The 18,747-nt window shown below is 49.6% G+C and overlaps 2 gene segments (V, D, J or C); both read left to right on the forward strand.

Moving 5' to 3' along the window:
- Positions 1–2,730: 2,730 nt before the first annotated feature.
- LOC122101361 lies at positions 2,731–12,567 on the forward strand. The segment is given in 3 exon segments: positions 2,731–2,830; positions 2,935–3,237; positions 12,556–12,567. Coding segments are annotated over 3 exon segments (351 nt in total).
- A 3,991-nt stretch (positions 12,568–16,558) lies between these two features.
- Positions 16,559–17,080, forward strand: LOC122101357. The segment is given in 2 exon segments: positions 16,559–16,652; positions 16,727–17,080. Coding segments are annotated over 2 exon segments (393 nt in total).
- The last annotated feature ends 1,667 nt before the right edge of the window (positions 17,081–18,747 follow it).

Raw genomic sequence — 18,747 nt, forward strand, 5'->3', positions numbered from 1 at the left:
AAGCAAAAATTAAAAAAGAAAATAGAATTTCGAATTGGTTAACATGGCTAAAAAAAAAAAAAGAGCAAGCTTCACTTCCTGAACAAGAACGTGTGTGTGAACTTGTCTGCAGGCTTTAGGAAGAAGACTTGCAAGTTCTGAGGTTTTCCCCAGGACCGTTTTTGTGGATGATGAGACAAATCATTCATCTCACCAGGAGACATCCATTACTCTGTCCATGTGGAGATTGTGGTGTCTTGGGTCCACATTTGGATATGAAAACTCATCAGGAGGAGCTGGTATCTCATAGCACAACACTAATCATTGTAAAAAGATGAAGAAAGGAAAGTGTCTACTTAGACTGTTAGTCATTTAACAATGTATATCTGTATTGAATAATAACCAGTACCTGTTAACATATATCCTTTATAATAATAACTAAATTAATTAATTGGTAAGCAAATGCACTGGCCCGGCCTCTGCTCTTCCTGCCCCAGCTCTCCTCTGTGTCTGCCCTGCTTCTGCGCATCCCCTGACAGTCTCCCAGGCACTTCTCCATGTCTGTGTCTGTGGTCATCCTTGACTGTCTGGATCAGATGTTCTGCTTTCCACTGTGAGGTTTACTTAAACATAGGGAGACTTCACTTCAACAAAGCACGGAGAATAACGCATTGGGGAAACTGACTTTGCCATGATCTCCAAGATCAGATCTGAGGAAGGCTAGAGATGAAAAACACAAATCCACCCAAGCATAATGGAAAATGCTGCCCACAAATCTCCCAGAAACATTGAGACATAATGAAACATATATACAGACATACAGAATTCAAGAATATTAGGAAACACATTTACTATCATAGCAAATGTAAACTGTATATATCAATGTATTACTAGATTTTAGGCATCTAGCAGCAGCTAGGCTAGCTACCATCATCTACATGAACATGCCAAGGTTTGTGATGCTATGATATTACAACAATGCCACTAAATAATAGGAATGTTTTATCTGCACCATAATTCTGTGGGAAAATTTTATATATCTTGATCATCACTGCCCAAAACATTGTTGTGAGCTGAGCTGCTCATAGCTACCTGTTCTGAACGGGAAGTTGGCAAGATGCATGGCAAAGGCCATTCTGATGTTTCTCAGATAGAACTTAGGGACAGGGCAGTGGAGCATGGAGCACAGGACATCCTAGGGAGAACGTGGCAGAGGAAGGCTGAGATTAAAGTAAAAGTCCCACAAGAGAAGAACAGATAAAGGAAATGGGAAAGGTGTGGACAATGTAATAGAACTAACCCACAGACTGGGAGAAAGATTGTCATTTGTGATAGATCTAAAGAGAGTTAGATTAAAGGAAATAAACCAACCATAGAAACACCAGTATCATGTTATGTCTTGTTTGCAATAACTAGTATATATCTGAGACAAACAGAAACTGTCAGACAAGTTGATGTTAGGCAAAGTGAACCCCAAGATAAAGATTCAAAAGATTTATCTTTCTTGTGATTGTTTCTAATATGTTTATAAGATGATTTTTTTGTGGCTTTGTATGTCCCTCCCCCACGGTATAATTCCTGCTTCCACTGTAATTGATGTTGGTATAATTTGTGGAGGGGAAGGGGAAAAAATTGTTTAAATAGGGATCCAGGTGGACACGTTGTAACAATGAGATGTACAAGATGTTATGTTGAAAAACAAACTTATCAACTTTTGCCTGGGTGTGGGGGAGTAGGGGTTGGGGGGGAGAGGAGCAAGGGGGAGGGGGATGTGGGAGGGAGAGAATGGAAGGGATGGGAAGTGGAAACAAAGGAGGTGTCAACAATGCTTGATAAGAAATGTACTCATGATCCTGATCATGTAATTGTAAACACTCTGTACAGTATTTCAACAATAAAAAAATTGCAAGCAAATAAGGGATCCCATGGTTTTTAAAACAATTTGAAGAACACACAAATACTTTATCGATAGTTACCAAATCAGTGTTTACCTATGAGCACTGTATGTTACATGTAGTGACTCATTGAGGTTATCACAATATACAATACATGGAATACTGTCAGAAATGCAGAGTGCATATGAACCAGAAAAACAAACAAGAAAGCCAGACTGTGAAACTAATACAGCAGAGCCAACTGTCAAGCATCTGAACCCTGAACCCTGGCCATCTTGGTTTGTGGTCAGAATGAAATAAACTGTGTCAAAGCCACACCTGATCTCGGCTCAGGAAGGAGGCTATGCAGAGCTCACAGATGAGCACCATTCTCCTGGAACACACCAGGAACTGTGGGCCCTCCTTGGCTGTGCAGGACCAGAACAGGCATGGAGCTCATACCACGGGAGACGCTACCAGTGTGGAAACACATTCACCATTGTTTTACACTCTTGCGAGTGCACAAGGAGGTCACAGGCATGTTGCACTTTGTGTTTTGTGTGTGATCAGAAATGCTGACAGAACGATCACCAGGCACAATGGCAGAGTGAGAGGACATGTGTGTTCCTCTGCACCCCAGACAGCTCTCAGTGTTCTCACACTCTGCCTCAGGCTCCCAAGGAGCTGCAGGTACAGTGTGAACCACAGCGCGTGGTCAGTGAGTCATGATGTCTCCAAGGTGACCATTGTCACCAAACTCCTCCAGCACAGCCACCTCTGCTCTGGGAGTCCAATCTCTAGACTTCCCCCAAGAACTGCTTTATAGCAGAGGACATGCAAATAGGACGTCCCTCTGCCCATGAAAACCAGCCCATCCCTGACCTGAGCTCTGTGAGCTGATTCCACCAGTGACTGAGCACAGACCAGCACCATGGAGCTGGGGCTGCGCTGGGTTCTCCTTGTTGCTCTGTTGAAAGGTGATTCATGGGGAGCAAGGGATGCTGAGTGTGCAAATGGACATGAGTGGGAGGAACAGTGGATGTGTGTGACCATTGCTGACCAGGATTCTCTGTGTTTGCAGGTGTGCAGTGTGAGGTGCAGCTGGTGGAGTCTGGGGGAGGCTTGGTGCAGGCTGGGGGCTCCTTGAGATTCTCCTGTACAGCCTCTGGATTCACCTTCAGTGATTACTACATGTACTGGATCCGCCAGGCCCCAGGAAATGGGCTGGAGTGGGTTGGTTTTATTAGAAACAAAGCTAATGGTCACACAACAGAATATGCTGCATCTGTGAAAGGCCGGTTCACTATCTCCAGAGATGATTCCAAAAGCATGGCTTACCTGCAAATGAACAGCCTGAAAGTGGAGGACACGGCTGTGTATTACTGTACCAGAGACACCATGAGGGAACTTCAGTGGTAGCCCAGACACAAACCTCCTGCATGGTTGCTCAGGAGCAGAGAGCTCAGCACACAGGAAGTACAGGACCTCAGGAGCAGAGAGCTCAGCACACAGGAAGCACAGGACCCTCAGGAGCAGAGAGCTCAGCACACAGGAAGCACAGGACAGTCAGGAACAGAGAGCTCAGCACACAGGAAGCACAGGACCCTCAGGAGCAGAGAGCTCAGCACACAGGAAGCACAGGACCTCAGGAGCAGAGAGCTCAGCACACAGGAAGCACAGGACCTCAGGAACAGAGAGCTCAGCACACAGGAAGCACAGGACCTCAGGAGCAGCAGGCAAGGTCAAAGGCCGGCTGTCTGAGTGTTGGAGCTGCGTCTCTGTCCAACAGTGGTTAAGAATTGCTGTCTAGATTTAGGATCTACCTCTCCTGCGATGTCCACAACACAGCCAGTCCCTGCCTGCATTTTCCTCACTGGTTAATCTTGATGTAAAGAAGTTTCAGCATTGGAGCTCACATGGCATGTATTACACTGTAGGTGGATTAATCCTGTCCGTTATTCTTTCCACATTCTCCTTATCCCTCTATTTTTCTACAGCTTTGGGAGCTGCCTTACACCATCCTCATGCCCAGACACAATATACTTTCATATTATTTGATCTTGAACATACTCCACCCTCTTCTTCCTCCCAGACATCTCCCAATCATTCTAGTTTGTGATGTGTCCACTCAGAAAAACAGAGCAAGTGAAGCAGGAAGTGGATATTAAGTTGGGTCCAAATACTTGATACGCATGAATACAAATAGAAAATGGAACCTGATGAGGTTGTTGAAGGAGGGAGGGAAGGAGGCGGAGGCCGGAGGAGCTGCGTTTGTCAGGGGACACCATGTGGGGGTATAGAGAGTTATAATGTGGTTCCTTGTACAACCAACACAGGCCAATAAACATGAATACAGAGAGTTCTGGATTCTGCTGTGAATTTAAAATGACAACAAACCTCGTCCCATGAATGAAACATACACCATCCTTGTGTTGACGGAGGTGACTGACTTGGTCAGCAGAATCTCAACCTGAGGAAAGTAGGGTCTCTGCTGAAGCCCCGGTGAAGCCCGGCAGACGTGGCTGGGTTTTCCTGGTCAGCACAGAGCTTGGAATGCACGTGGTGAACAGATTAGAGCCGTGTCACTGACCATGAGCCTCACTGGTCTCTCGGCCTTTCCAGGCCTGTAGAGCTGGACACATGGAGAACAGAATTTGACCCAACTGACTTTTTAACTAGTTTAGTTTCTCACGCAGTGACACTCATTCTCACACATCTCCTTCTCTGTCCACCGGATAATGCACATTGTGGGCGAGGTGCTGTAAAGCGCAGGCTCAGCCTCCTGTGAGGAGTCAGGTGTCAGCATCCTTCCGGGCTTTGGGAACAGACGGTGGGAATTCTCAGTCTATTCCCGGGACGTCTCCTGTCTGTGCAGGATCTCCAGAGAATGACAGCTGGCAGCGGGGCTGTCACAGACGGGGTGTGACACGGGTGCAGACACAGGCCTCAGCTGTGGGGCTCCACTCCTATGGAGTAGCCTGGTGTCCTGTGGCTCCCAGCTGACCCGCCTGGGCCCGGCTCTGGTCCCAGAAGCCGCTGACGGGGCTCACGGCAGCCGGGGCTGTGGGGCGGGGACGGTGACTGCAGCTGTGCGTGGCCACCGCTTCCAGCCAACCTCTGACCTTTACAGAGATGTGCACTCACACGTTCTACAGAACAGGGGAAAAGTTATCTTAGTGCTTCATGGAGGCAAAATTACTACAGATGCACCACATGTGCTCGTGTATAAAATACCTACGTATATTACATGTAACATTACTATAGGCACCGTTGTCCATGCTCTCCTCAATGCTGGGCAAAGCTCTCAGCAGGTTTTACTGCTGCAGGGAGAGACCTGAGACATGAGAACTAGGAGTCCGCGGCTCAGGACTGCGGCAGCACCTTCTCTCCACTAACTGCCATCCTGCGGGCTGGGACCACCAACTGAGGCGGAGAGGAACCAGGGGTCTTGTTCCCACACCGCTGCCCCAGCGAGGGCTGCTTCCCACGGGCAGCCACACAGAAGCGCCCGTGCCTCTCAGCAGCATGTGTCCAGGCCTGGTCTCAGCACCTGTGCATAGGGTCAGCAGGCCATGGCCCTGCTCCGTGGAGAGGACATTGAAGAGGAACTGCTAGTATGCTTATAACAGCCACAAGGCCAGAACGTCCTGTGCAAATGTGCACATCAGTCTCCAGAAACAGTGAATTACCAGGTCTCTGAAATCTGTCCTCTAAACCTAAGAAGAGTGTGGTGTCGGTTAGCCACAGAGCACGGCACCAGACCCAGGAAAGATGAGTGCTGCACAACTCAGCAGGGGGGATGAGCTCAGTACCACGGCCATAACAATCAGCAACCGATCTCAGGACAGAGTTCCATGGTGCCACAGCCACAGAACCTCTCCTGCAGCACAGATTGTCTGTAAAGCCACAAAAGGCAGAGACAGGACCAACACTGGACATGGATATCGTGTCTGATAATCTGCACACGCACTCACACAGGGAAGCAGGAAAGACTGTCATTTCCATCACTGAGGAGTCTGTGGGAGCAGAGGACCCTTCTAAGCTCAGGACAGATTCTGTGGTGGCAACATTCTTGCCAAGGCCACAATCCATATGGTGCAAGGCAAAGACCGAGACCTGACCAACGTTCAGTGTGGATGTCGGGTCTGATAATCCCACACACTACATACAGAGGGAGGAAAGGGTTGGTGACATTTCAGAAAGACCAGAGAAGCCTCTCAGAAAACTGTGAAATGACTTGGGAGAGCCTAGAAAGGACAGGTTCTTGCGTTTTCATCTCAGCCTGGGGCAGAGGAAGGTGAGCTCCTCCTCTGCACACACAGCAGGTCAGAACCGCTCACTGAATGCATGAGAGGGGAGAACCAGCACTCCCTTAATCCATGTCCACCAGTGACACACAGGGAAGGGAGAGAAGTGAACTTGGTGCTGCCAGAGTCTGACGTTAAAATGTAGACTACACGCTCATTCCTGTGACTGCACTCGTACCCCATATGACAGCAACAGCGAAAAATAAAGATATAAAGGCACAAAGAGATTGCTGGGAACCACCTCTTCAGCAACATGAAATAATGCAAAAGAGTAAAGCTTCAGCATAATGATAGTAGTGATAATGTCTCTAAAATGATTTACTATCCACGTTGTATCATCCAAACAAATGTCTCAAGAAAACAACAAAAGACAAGTCTAGAACCCAGTGAAATAATGATAAGAAGACCTGCATTGAGAGTTCTTAAAAAGATAAATATTCCGGGTGCTGGTGTCTCTCATTTTTAATCCTAGCTACTCAGGAGGCTGAGATCTGAGGATGGTGGTTCAAAGCAAGCTCAGGCAGGAAAGTCTGTGAGGCTCTGATCTCCAATAAACCATTAGAAAACCAGAAGTGCAACAGTGCCCAAGCAGTAGGGCTCTTGCCTTGAGCTGAAGAGCACAGGGACAGCGCCCAAGCACAGAGTTTAAGCCCCACGACCGACAACAAAAAGACAAATATTCAAGTGCAAGATAATATGCTAATATCAATGAAATGCAAATCAATCCCACAGTGAAATATCACCTCACCTAAGTCAGCATGACTGTTATCACAAACATGAAAAATATAAATGCTGGTCTTCTGGTAGAGTGTGGGGAGGAGTTCTTCTGCTGAGAATGCAAACTGCAGTTTTGTGTTGTTTTGTGGGTATTTTTTACACATTTAGTTTGAGGAAGGTCCTGAGATTAAATAAAGGTCTAACAAGAGAACAGATAAAGGAAATGGGATAGGTGTGGACAATGGAACAGTACTCACACAGACAGGAAGAAAGACTGCCATTTGTGACAACTTAAAGGAAGTTAGCTTAAAGGAAATAAACCAACCATAGAAACACCAGTGTCACATTATGTCTAGAAGAAATACACTGCATAGAACAGAAAAGGAAGTGTTGGTTACTAGAGAATGAGGAAGGATGGAGGGAGGACGGGATAGACGGAGGTTGGAAGTTGGGTACAAAATTGCATGAAATAAGGAATCAAATGATTGATAAAACAATATGAAGAACATGAAAATAATTTATCGATAGTTACCAAATCAATGTTTACCTATGAGCACTGTATGTTACATGTAGTGACTCACTGAAGTTATGACAATATACAATACATTTGAAATTGTCACAAATGTACAATACATATGACTGACAAAAACAAACAACAAAGACTGGGAAAACTGATACAGCAGAGTCCACTATCAAGCACCTGCCTGAATCCTGGCCATCTTGGTTGGTGGTCAGAATGAAGTAAATTGCGGAAATGCCAAACCTGATCTCGGCTCAGGAAGGAGGCTCTGCAGAGCTCACAGATGAGCACCATTCTCCTGGAACACACCAGGAACTGTGGGCCATCCTTGGCTGTGCAGACCCAGACCAGGCATGGAGCTCATACCATGGGAGACACTGCCAGTGTGGAAACACATTCACGATTGATTTACACTCTTGCGAGTGCACAAGGAGGTCACACGCGTGTTGCACTTTGTGTTTTGTGTGTGATCAGAAATGCTGACAGAACGATCACCAGGCACAATGGCACAGTGAGAGGACATGTGTGTCCCTCGGCACCCCAGACAGCTCTCAATGTTCTCACACTCTGCCTCAGGCTCCCAAGGAGCTGCAGGTACAGTGTGAATCGCAGCATGTGGTCAGTGCGTCATGATGTCTCCAAGGTGACCATTGTCACCAAACTCCTCCACCACAGTCACCTCTGCTCTGGGAGCCCAATCTCTAGACTTCCCCCCAGAGCTGCTTTATAGCAGAGGACATGCAAATAGGACGTCCCTCTGCCCATGAAAACCAGCCCATCCCTGACCTGAGCTCTGTGAGCTGATTCCACCAGTGACTGAGCACAGACCACCACCATGGAGCTGGGGCTGCGCTGGGTTCTCCTTGTTGCTCTGGTGAAAGGTGATTTATGGGGAGCAAGGGATACTGAGTGTGCAAATGCACATGAGTGGGAGGAACAGTGGATGTGTGTGACCATTGCTGACCAGGATTCTCTGTGTTTGCAGGTGTGCAGTGTGAGGTGCGGCTGGTGGAGTCTGGGGGAGGCTTGGTGCAGCCTGGGAGGTCCCTGAGACTCTCCTGTGCAGCCTCCGGATTCGACTTCAGTAGCTATGAAATGAACTGGGTCCGCCAGGCTCCAGGGAAGGGGCTGGAGTGGCTCTCATACATCAGTAGTGGTAGTAGCAGCATATACTACGCAGACTCCGTGAAGGGCCGCTTCACCACCTCCAGAGATAACAGCAAGAGCACCCTTTACCTGCAGATGAACAGCCTGAGAGTGGAGGACACGGCCGTCTATTACTGTGCTAGACACACAGTGCAGGAAATCCAGTGTGGGCCAGACACAAACCTCCCTGCAGGGCGCTCAGCACCAGCAGGGGGCGCTCGGCACATCTTGGAGCCAGGTCAGCTCAGGAGCAGCTGCACACAGAGCCCAGGGCTGCTCTCCTGCTGTCTGCCCTGCCTCTGTGCCCACAGTGTGACAGCATGTCTCCTGAGTTCATGACCCGCACTCCTCTGTGATGTCTCCAGTCCTTTGCTAGGACTTTAAGAATGAACAGAGTATCACAAGGGAAGCAAAAATGGCTCTGCAGTGGTGACCAGTATTTGATCCTGAAGAAACTCAGGGACCCTGGTGACCCCATGGGACTCAGGACAAAGATCCCAGGATTCACAGAGCTGGAATTTGTTCTGTGAACAAGAGGGAAAACGCCTGGCATGGTGACTGGTGTCTACAATCCTAGAGACCTGGGAGGAGGAGAGCAAAATTATTTTGAGGAACTCATCTCAATCAATAAGCTGAATGTGGCAGCTGTTTCCTGTGATTCGAGCTACACAGGAGGCAAGTGTGGAATCACTGTCTGAAACCTGCCCCAGGCAAAACCACAGCACTCTACCAGAAAAATAACTAAGATTCGAAAAGTAGAAACATGGTTAAATTGGCAGGTGTGAGCCTAACAGAAGAGGCCCTGAGTTCAAAATAGGAGAGACAGAGACAGAGATGGAAACAGAGACAGAGACAGCTCAGCTCACTGACTCAGGAATCTTATCAGGCCCCAAACCCTGCCTTTCTCCCTTGCCTGTGGCACTGGGCATGGGGCTTCAGAATTCTTCCATTAATTCATTTTCCTCCTCAGTGACTCTCATACTCTCAGCCTCCTTTTCCCTTTGTCCAACCACCAAACGTACTTGGGGACCCAAGTCATAAAACACAGAGTCAGCCATAACCCTGGAGCTCAGTCTATTGCACCCTGGGAAATGTTAGTGGACTCCTCAGTCTCCCCTGCCCAGGGCCTCTTGCTGTTCTCCATGGGGACGTGGAAGTGGACACGAGGAGTCTGGGTTGGACTGGACAGACAACAGGCCATGTGCATGTAGACTGAGCTTGCTGGGCCCCGTCTGTCCTGGGGTTTCCTACATCACGATGGCTCTGGAGTCCTGTGGATGTCCCGTCTGGGATGGAGGCCGGGTCCCTGTGGCTCCGTCATGAGCACTGTCTCCCAGGGACTTCTCTATGTCTGTGTCTGTGGTCATCCTTGACTGTCTGGATCAGATGTTCTGCTTTCCACTGTGAGGTTTACTTAAACATAGGGAGACTTCACTTCAACAAAGCACAGAGAATTACACATTGGTGAAACTGAGTTTGCCATGATCTCCAAGATCAGATCTGAGGAAGGCTAGAGATGAAAAACACAAATCCACCCAAGCCTAATGGAAAATGCTGCCAACAAATCTCCCAGAAACATTGAGACATAATGAAACATATATACAGACATACAGAATTCAAGAATATTAGGAAACACATTTACTATCATATCAAATGTAAACTGTATATATTAATTTATTGCTAGATTTTAGGCAACTAGCAGCAGCTTAGGCTAGCTACCATCATCTCCAAGAACATGCCAAGGTGTGTGATACTATGATATTACAACAATCACAAGGTCACTAAATAATAGGAATGTTTTATCTGCAACATAAACCTGTGGGACAATTTTATTTATCTTGATCATCACTGCCCAAACGTTGTGATCTGAGCTGCTCATCGCTACGTGTTCTGATCAGGAAGTTGGCAAGATGCATGGCAAAGGCCATTCTGATGTTTCTCAGATAGAAATTTGGGACAGAGCAGTGGAGCATGGAGCACAGGACATCCAAGGGAGAATGTGGCAAAAGTGGCCTAAGATAAAAATAAAGGTCCAACAAGAGAAGAACAGATACAGAAAATGGGAAAGGTGTGGACAATGGAATAGAACTAACCCACAGAATGGAAGAAAGACTGTCATTTGTGATAGATCTAAAGAGAGTTAGATTAAAGGAAATAAACCAACCATAGAAACACCAGTATCACATTATGTCTTATTTGCAATAACTAGTATATATCTGAGACAAACAGAAACTGTCAGACAAGTTGATGTTAGGCGAAGTGAACCCCAAGAAAGGATTCAAATGGTTTTACTTTCTTTCAATTGTTTCTAAAATATTTATAAGATTACTTCTTTGTTACTTTGTATGTCCCTCCCCCACAGTATAACACCTGCTTTCACTGTATTTGATGTTGGTATAAGTTGTGGGCAGGAAGGGAAAAAACCAATTGTTTAAATAGGGATACAGGTGGACCCATGTACAAGATGTTATGTCGAAAATCAAACTTTACAACTTTGGCCGGGATGGGGGAAGGTGTTGGTACGGTTGAGAATGGAAGGGATGGGAAGGGGAAACAAAGGAGGAGTCAACAATGCTTGATAAGAAATGTACTCATCATCTTGCCCATGTAATTGTAACCCCTCTGTACAGTATTTTCACAAAAAAAAAATTGCAAGCAAATAAGGAATCTCATACTTAGTAAAACAATTTGAAGATCACACAAATACTTTATCAAGAGTTACCAAATCAACATTTATCTATGAGCACTGTATGTTACATGTAGAGACTCATTGAGGTTATCACAATATACAATACATGGGATACTGTCAGAAATGCAGAGTGCATATGAACCAGAAAAACGAACAAGAAAGCCAGACTGTGAAACTGATACACCAGAGCCCACTGTCAAGCATCTGCCTGAATCCTGACCGTCTTGGTTGGTGGTCATATTGAAGTAAAGTGCGACAAAGCCACACCTGATCTCAGCTGAGGAAGGAGGCTCTGCAGAGCCCACAGATGAGCATCATTCTCCTGGAACACACCAGGAACTGTGGGCCCTCCTTGGCTGTGCAGGCCAAGACCAGGCATGGAGCCCCTATCACGGGAGACGCTGCCAGTGTGGAAACAATTCACCATTGTTTTACACTCTTGCGTGTGCACAAGGAGGTCACAGGCATGTTGCACTTTGTGTTTTGTGTGTGATCAGAAATGCTGACAGAACGATCACCAGGCACAATGGCAGAGTGAGAGGACATGTGTGTCCCTCTGCACCCCAGACAGCTCTCAGTGTTCTCACACTCTGCCTCAGGCTCCCAAGGAGCTGCAGGTACAGTGTGACCCACAGCACATGGTCAGTGCATCATGATATCTCCAAGGTAACCATTGTCACCAAACTCCTCCAGCACAGTCACCTCTGCTCTGGGAGCCCAATCTCTAGACTTCCCCCCAGAGCTGCTTTATAGCAGAGGACATGCAAATAGGATGTCCCTCTGCCCATGAAAACCAGCCCATCCCTGACCTGAGCTCTGTGAGCCGATTCCACCAGTGACTGAGCACAGACCAGCACCATGGAGCTGGGGCTGCGCTGGGTTCTCCTTGTTGCTCTGTTGAAAGGTGATGTATGGGGAGCAAGGGATACTGAGTGTGCAAATGCACATGAGTGGGAGGAACCGTGGATGTGTGTGACCATTGATGACCAGGATTCTCTGTGTTTGCAGGTGTGCAGTGTGAGGTGCGGCTGGTGGAGTCTGGGGGAGGCTTGATGCAGCCTGGGGGGTCCCTGAGACTCTCCTGTGCAGCCTCTGGATTCACCATCAGTGGTTACTACATGGACTGGGTCCGCCAGGCTCCAGGGAAGGGGCTGGAGTGGGTTGCACGAATTGATCCAGTTGGTGGTAGCACATGGTACGCAGACTCTGTGAAGGCCGGTTCACCCTCCCCAGAGACAACAGTCAAAGCACGCTGGACCTGCAAATGCGCAGCCTGAGAACCGAGGACACGGCCCTGTGTCACTGTGCAGGGCACAGTGAGAGGAGCCAGTGGGGCCCAGACACACAGGTGCAGCGGCCTGGGCCAGCAGGCGCTGAGCCGCGTCAGCTGCAGGTGTGGTGAGGAGGTGGCCCTGGGGTCTGGCCTCCACCCTCCCAGGGCTCCAGGACCCCAGCTGGTGTCTCCCCTGCGCTGCTGCTCGGACGCAGAGGCTGGGCTGCTTCCATCTGAACGCAGGCAGGGCCTGACAGCGCAGCGAGGCCCAGGCTCCGGCTCAGGCAGAGCTGGCTCCGCACAGGCCAGGCGGGTCTGGAGCGCTCAGGGCTCGGGGGCGTGCTCTCCCGCAGGGTCAGCACAGAGACTCCGGGCTTCCTGCTGAGCACAGACTGGGCCCGGCTGTGGGAGCGGTGACCGCAGACTCCGGAGCCCGCGCTGACAGGACCGGCCTCCGTCCTCCCGCCCGGGCAGGCTCACAGACCCGGGTGGGCCCGGTGCGCGCGCAGCAGGTCCCGGCTGACGTCATCACCCGCGCTCCCTCCTTCACGAGTGCGCAGCCGCACTGGGCTGCGCGTGCGCCTTGGGCTCCCCTCGCCGGGGCGCGTCTTCCCGCGGTCCCTGTGGCTCGTCGTCTGGAGGCGGTGGCGGCCCCGGGCGGCGAGCACGGCCGCCGCGTCCTCCTGCTCGGTCACAGGACGCGGCCGTGCAGGGGAAGGACGGGAGGACGGCGGACGGGCGATGGCGGCCAGCGCGCTGTCCATCCGTCTGTCCGTGCGGAGCCGCACCTCGGGTTGCGGGGTGCGGACGAAGGCCGTGCGGGCGCCGCTCCGAGCCCGCGGCGGGCGTCTGTCCGCCTCCCTAGGCCGCGTCTCCAGGTGTCGCGCGGCGCTGCGGCTCGGGCCGGGCCAGGCCGCTCGGACCCCGTCACGTGGTGTGGGGCGGGTGTGCGCCTGCGCACGCAGCCAGCTGTCCGTACGGGTCCCACGCAGGACTCCTGCGCGTGCGCACACTGACCCGTGCCAGGTCTTCACCAGGACGGTGGCTCTGCGCAGATGCAACGGAGGCCGGCGTCTGCTCTGTCCGTCTTGGTCGAGGACATTAGGCCGTCTGCGCAGAGCCCTGCCTGCCTCTGAAACCTGATCCCATCTGGTCGTGCTGCCTCTTGACCGAGTGCAGCTTGCAGCCGACCAGCTCACCAAGGACCCCGAGCCAGAGCCCATCCCCTGGCTGCGGTTAGCCTCCGCCGCGGAGGCGCCAGGGCCTGAAGGCCCCGGCCGGTGAGAACAGGCTTCCGTCCGTGTGGCGACACGGGGAGGTGTCACAGCGGTGTGCGCACTCACACAGACGATGAACCAGGCCAGCGGAGGAGTTCGCGCTGAGGAGTTCCTGGCGGTCGAGAGGCGACGAGGTGCGGGACGCGGATCCCATGCCAGCCGGCAGGAGAGCCGCTGCCTTCCTTCTCCGCGGAGGCCGGCACAGAGAAGGCGGGAGCTGCGCGGGGCTCACGGAGTGAGGGCTGCTCTGCGTGACGGGGCCGTGGATGTGCGGGCTGCGTGTGCACAGGAGTCGGCGCAGGCGCACTGCGCGGTGAGTCCGGTCCGCGTTCTCGGGCGTGGGGCGTCATGGAGGGACGGCGGCGTCCGCACAGGAGGCCGCGCCGCGGGGAGACGCCTGGCCCAGGCTTGGCCTCCGCGCTGCGGGCCCTGCCGGCGCTGCGGGCCCGTGTCGGCCTCTGCGACCACATCAGCGGTCTGGGGCCGGGCGCGGCCAGCCGCCACAAGGCTCCGCGGCCCAGGGCCAGGGCGGAGCGCAGGCGGCGGACGGCCCAGGGCAGCAGCCTGCCCTGCAGCCAGAAGGCCCGGTCCAGCCCAGCGGAGCGGGACGGGGAGGGCCGGGCCGCCGCGGAGGCGCCAGGGCCTGAAGGCCCCGGCCGGTGAGAACAGGCTTCCGTCCGTGTGGCGACACGGGGAGGTGTCACAGCGGTGTGCGCACTCACACAGACGAGAGCGCGCGTTCCAGAGGGCTGCGCACCGTGCACCTCCACGTGCGTGTGTCCGTCCGCTGTATTTATACACAAGGCCTAGACATGCACACGGGCTCCGTGTCATGTGGGATCCAGATAATTCCGATTCAGGTTACACGAGTACCACCGGGATAGAAGGGGAAGGAAGCATAGATACATATATTCACAGTGCGCACACACATATATATATTCACAGTGCACATATATATTCACAGTGCACACATATATATATTCACAGTGCGCACACACATATATACATTCACAGTGTACATATATATTCACAGTGTGCACACATATATATATTCACAGTGTACATATATATATATTCACAGTGCACACACACATATATATTCACAGTGTACACACAAATATATATATTCACAGTGCGCACACATATATTCACAGGGCACACACACATATATTCACAGTGTACACAGATATATTCACAGTGTACACATATATATATTCACAGTGCGCACACATATTCACAGTGTACACACACACATATATTCACAGTGTGCACACATATATTCACGGTGTACACAGATATATTCACAGTGTAGACACATATATATTCACAGTGTACACACACATATATATTCACAGTGTACACACACATATATTCACAGTGTACACACACATATATATTCACAGTGTAAACACAATATATATTTTTTCACAGTGCACACACATATTCACAGTGTACACACACATATATATTCACAGTGCACATATATATATATTCACAGTGTACACACATATATTCACAGTGTACACACATATATAGTTACAGTGCACACACATATTCACAGTGTACACACACATATATTCACAGTGTACACACACATATATATTCACAGTGTACACACACATATATTCACAGTGTACACACACACATATATATATATACTCAGTGTACACACGTATATATATTCACAGTGTACACATAATATATTCACATTGTACACACACATATATATTCACAGTGTACACACACATATTCACAGTATACACATACATATATATACTCACAGTGTACACATATATATTTTCACCGTGTACACACATGTATATATTCACAGTGTACACACATGTATATATTCACAGTGTACACATATGTATATATTCACAGTGTGGACACATATATTCACAGTGTACACACATATATTCACAGTGTACACACATATATTCACAGTGAACACACACATATATATTCACAGTGTGCACACACACACACACTTCCATCACCGGCTGGAAGAGGCGGTCTCCATACCCCTCTGTGGTCCTTCACAGGTGAATTCATTCTCCCTCCTGAGGGGTTCTGGGGGCTGTACAGCAAAGACTCTACTCTGAGTGAAGGTTGTTGGCCTTGCGGCCATGCCCAGCTATCTTCAGACACTGGATACCCCAATGGACAGGACACTCTCAGCCTTGCTCATGGGGTCCTGGACAGGGTGCTGACCTGTGTCCTGGCCAAGAGCTGATATCCTGAACTTGTTCTGTGGTGGAGTCTGGAACTGAACATGAGGCAGTCCTGCAATGGAGCCCCTGCACAGGTGAGGCCCAGCCTCCTTCCCCAAGTAGAGCCCTCCATGAGCAGCCTGGACGGAGCCCCAACAAACACAAGGACCAGGGACGCCCAATCCTGCATGGTACCCACGGGACTCCTCAGAGAGGGGTCAGCTTACTGAGCTGGTCAACCAGGAACAACAGGAACTCAAGGACCTGTGATCAACACTGACCGTCTGTGAGCACTGCACAGAATTCTGTTTGTGCAAATGAGAATGAGATGTGACCATATTGACAGCACAGATACCTGAGGGAGGCTGTGCAGACCTGAGTCCATCCACCATGGTTCCCAGGGTTCCGAGTTCAGTGAGGTCACACACAGCCCCACATATCAGAGGGCCGCCTCCCTCCCTCTCCCTCTAAACCCAGGTCACGTCTTGAGCTAACAAGCACCTGCTTCATGAATATGCAAACAAGCAGGATCTGCGGTGGACAATATACACAGGCTCCTTCCCAGAGCAGCCTGCTGTCGCCTCTTCTGTGACACCCAGAGCTCAGAGCCCACTATGCACCTGAACTGGAGCTTCCTCTTCTGGGTGGCCACAGCTACAGGTGAGTGCTGCCCAGGACAAGCCCCAAGGGACCAGACCCTCACCAGAGAGTTCACACCTCCCTCTCCTCTGCAGGTGTTCACTCCCAGGTCCAGTTGAGGCAGCCTGGGGCTGAAGTGAGGAGACCTGGAGACTCGGTCAGGCTAGCTTGTAAGGCCTCTGGATATACCTTCACCAGCTATTATATGCACTGGGTGAGGCAGAAGGCAGGACAGGGGCTTGAATGGATTGGAAGGATCGATCCTAGTGATGGTGAGACCAAATATGCTCAGAAGTTCCAGGGCAAGGTCTCCCTGATTGCAGACACCTCCTCCCGCACAGCCTCCATGGAGCTGAGCAGGCTGACAGCTGAGGACTCGGCCATGTACTACTGTACGAGGCACAGTGTGCACACCCACATCCTGAGTGTGTCAGAAACCTGAGGCAACGCAGCTGTCTCGGGCTGTGAGGAGAAGGCTGCAAACCTGAGCCCATGCTGAATGTGGGAAAGGTTCCACCATCACCATTCTCAGAAAACACAGACAGCAAGGGGTTCCTCGTGAATAAAGCCAGGGCAAACACTCCCAGCTAATAGTCATGTGAACACGTTTTCCAGTCAACTGATCCCCTGTCTACAGAGTTTTTAGCATAAAAGGATGCTGGAGTTTCTCAAAAGCTTTCTGCATCAAGATGATAATTTTTTGTTCTAGACATACATAGGTATATAACGCTGTGTAGATATGCACACATGTATTTGTGTGTAGAACAAGTTTATTCCATGTGTGTTATATATATGTGTGTATATGTTGCTCTAATGTGTACTCTATGTATAACTTCACACATTTATATACATATACAAATCTAATTTGCTTTCATGTAGTTTCTGTCTGTATGTACATGTTCATATGCAAATTTGCAATGCATATCTATGTTCACAAACACAGAGATTTATCGACCCTCTTTTCACTGAAATATGAGGGGAGGAGTTTTCATATTTCCTGCACTGTCCATCACCTGGGAATACGTCTAGAACCTGAAAGTCTGTTTCCTCTTATTTGTGTCTGGTGAACTGGTAAACCAGACAAGGGACTACGGGCTCATCAAACACCTACTCCACAGGGAATATTCACCCAGGACCTCTTCCCCTCCTCTTACATGTTCACTTCACAAGGGACGTCTTCTCTTCCCTTACACATTCACTTCACATGGGACGTCTTACCTTCCTCTTACACATTCATTTCACATCAGATCTCTTCCCTTCCTCTTACACATTCACTTCACAATGGACCTGTTTTCTTCCCTTATACATTCATGTCACACAGGACCACTTTTCTTCCTTACATTCACATAAAAGGAACAATCTCTATGCAATTGCAGAACCAAAATAATTCACAAGCCATATTTGTTTAACTTCAGGTTCATCCTCATTGTAATATTTCTGCTTGTAGAGAACCTATACTGCTACAATATGGAACATTGATCACACATTAAGTCTAATTCTTGTGAAATACCCACAAAATCGGTGCCATTTTTATTTAGCAGAATGTACAGACCAGGTGGTGTTCATGACAAAATGCAGAGGCTACATCAGAGAATTACGCAGGTTCCCAGGCCTACCCATGCACAGACTTCCCCAGAACCTAGAGCCTGCTGTGGGGTCATACATGGAGTAGAGTACATGGACCTACATGGATGTACCATGTCCTCCTACAGTCCCGGTGACCTTATCTGGGGTCATAAATGAATTGCAGTAAATGGAGTTACATGGGTGTACCAAGACCACACACACTCCTGTGACTTACCCAGGTCATGAATGGACCAACAGCCATGTACTGCCATCTCACAGTCCTGTCATGATGCTGTGCTCTGCTGGGTTAGGAAAAAGGATGAAAATGATGGTCATGGAAACTTGCTGCACTTGAGAACCTCCATGATTTCCTGTCACGTGAACTCCCAATTCTCCACAGTGACTGGGTTGTGTGGGACCACGTGGAATTCCTTCTTAGGAAAAATAAGACTGATGTCCAACAGTTAGAATGCCATCATTCTTAGAATGTATTCTGGCGAACTTTACTACCAGAGTAACCACCGTGTGTTCTCGTGCAATCCTGCAGTCT

Source organism: Dipodomys spectabilis, unplaced genomic scaffold (genome assembly GCF_019054845.1).
Source record: "Dipodomys spectabilis isolate Male_0828 unplaced genomic scaffold, ASM1905484v1 ptg000657l, whole genome shotgun sequence".
Taxonomy (NCBI): Eukaryota; Metazoa; Chordata; class Mammalia; order Rodentia; family Heteromyidae; genus Dipodomys; species Dipodomys spectabilis.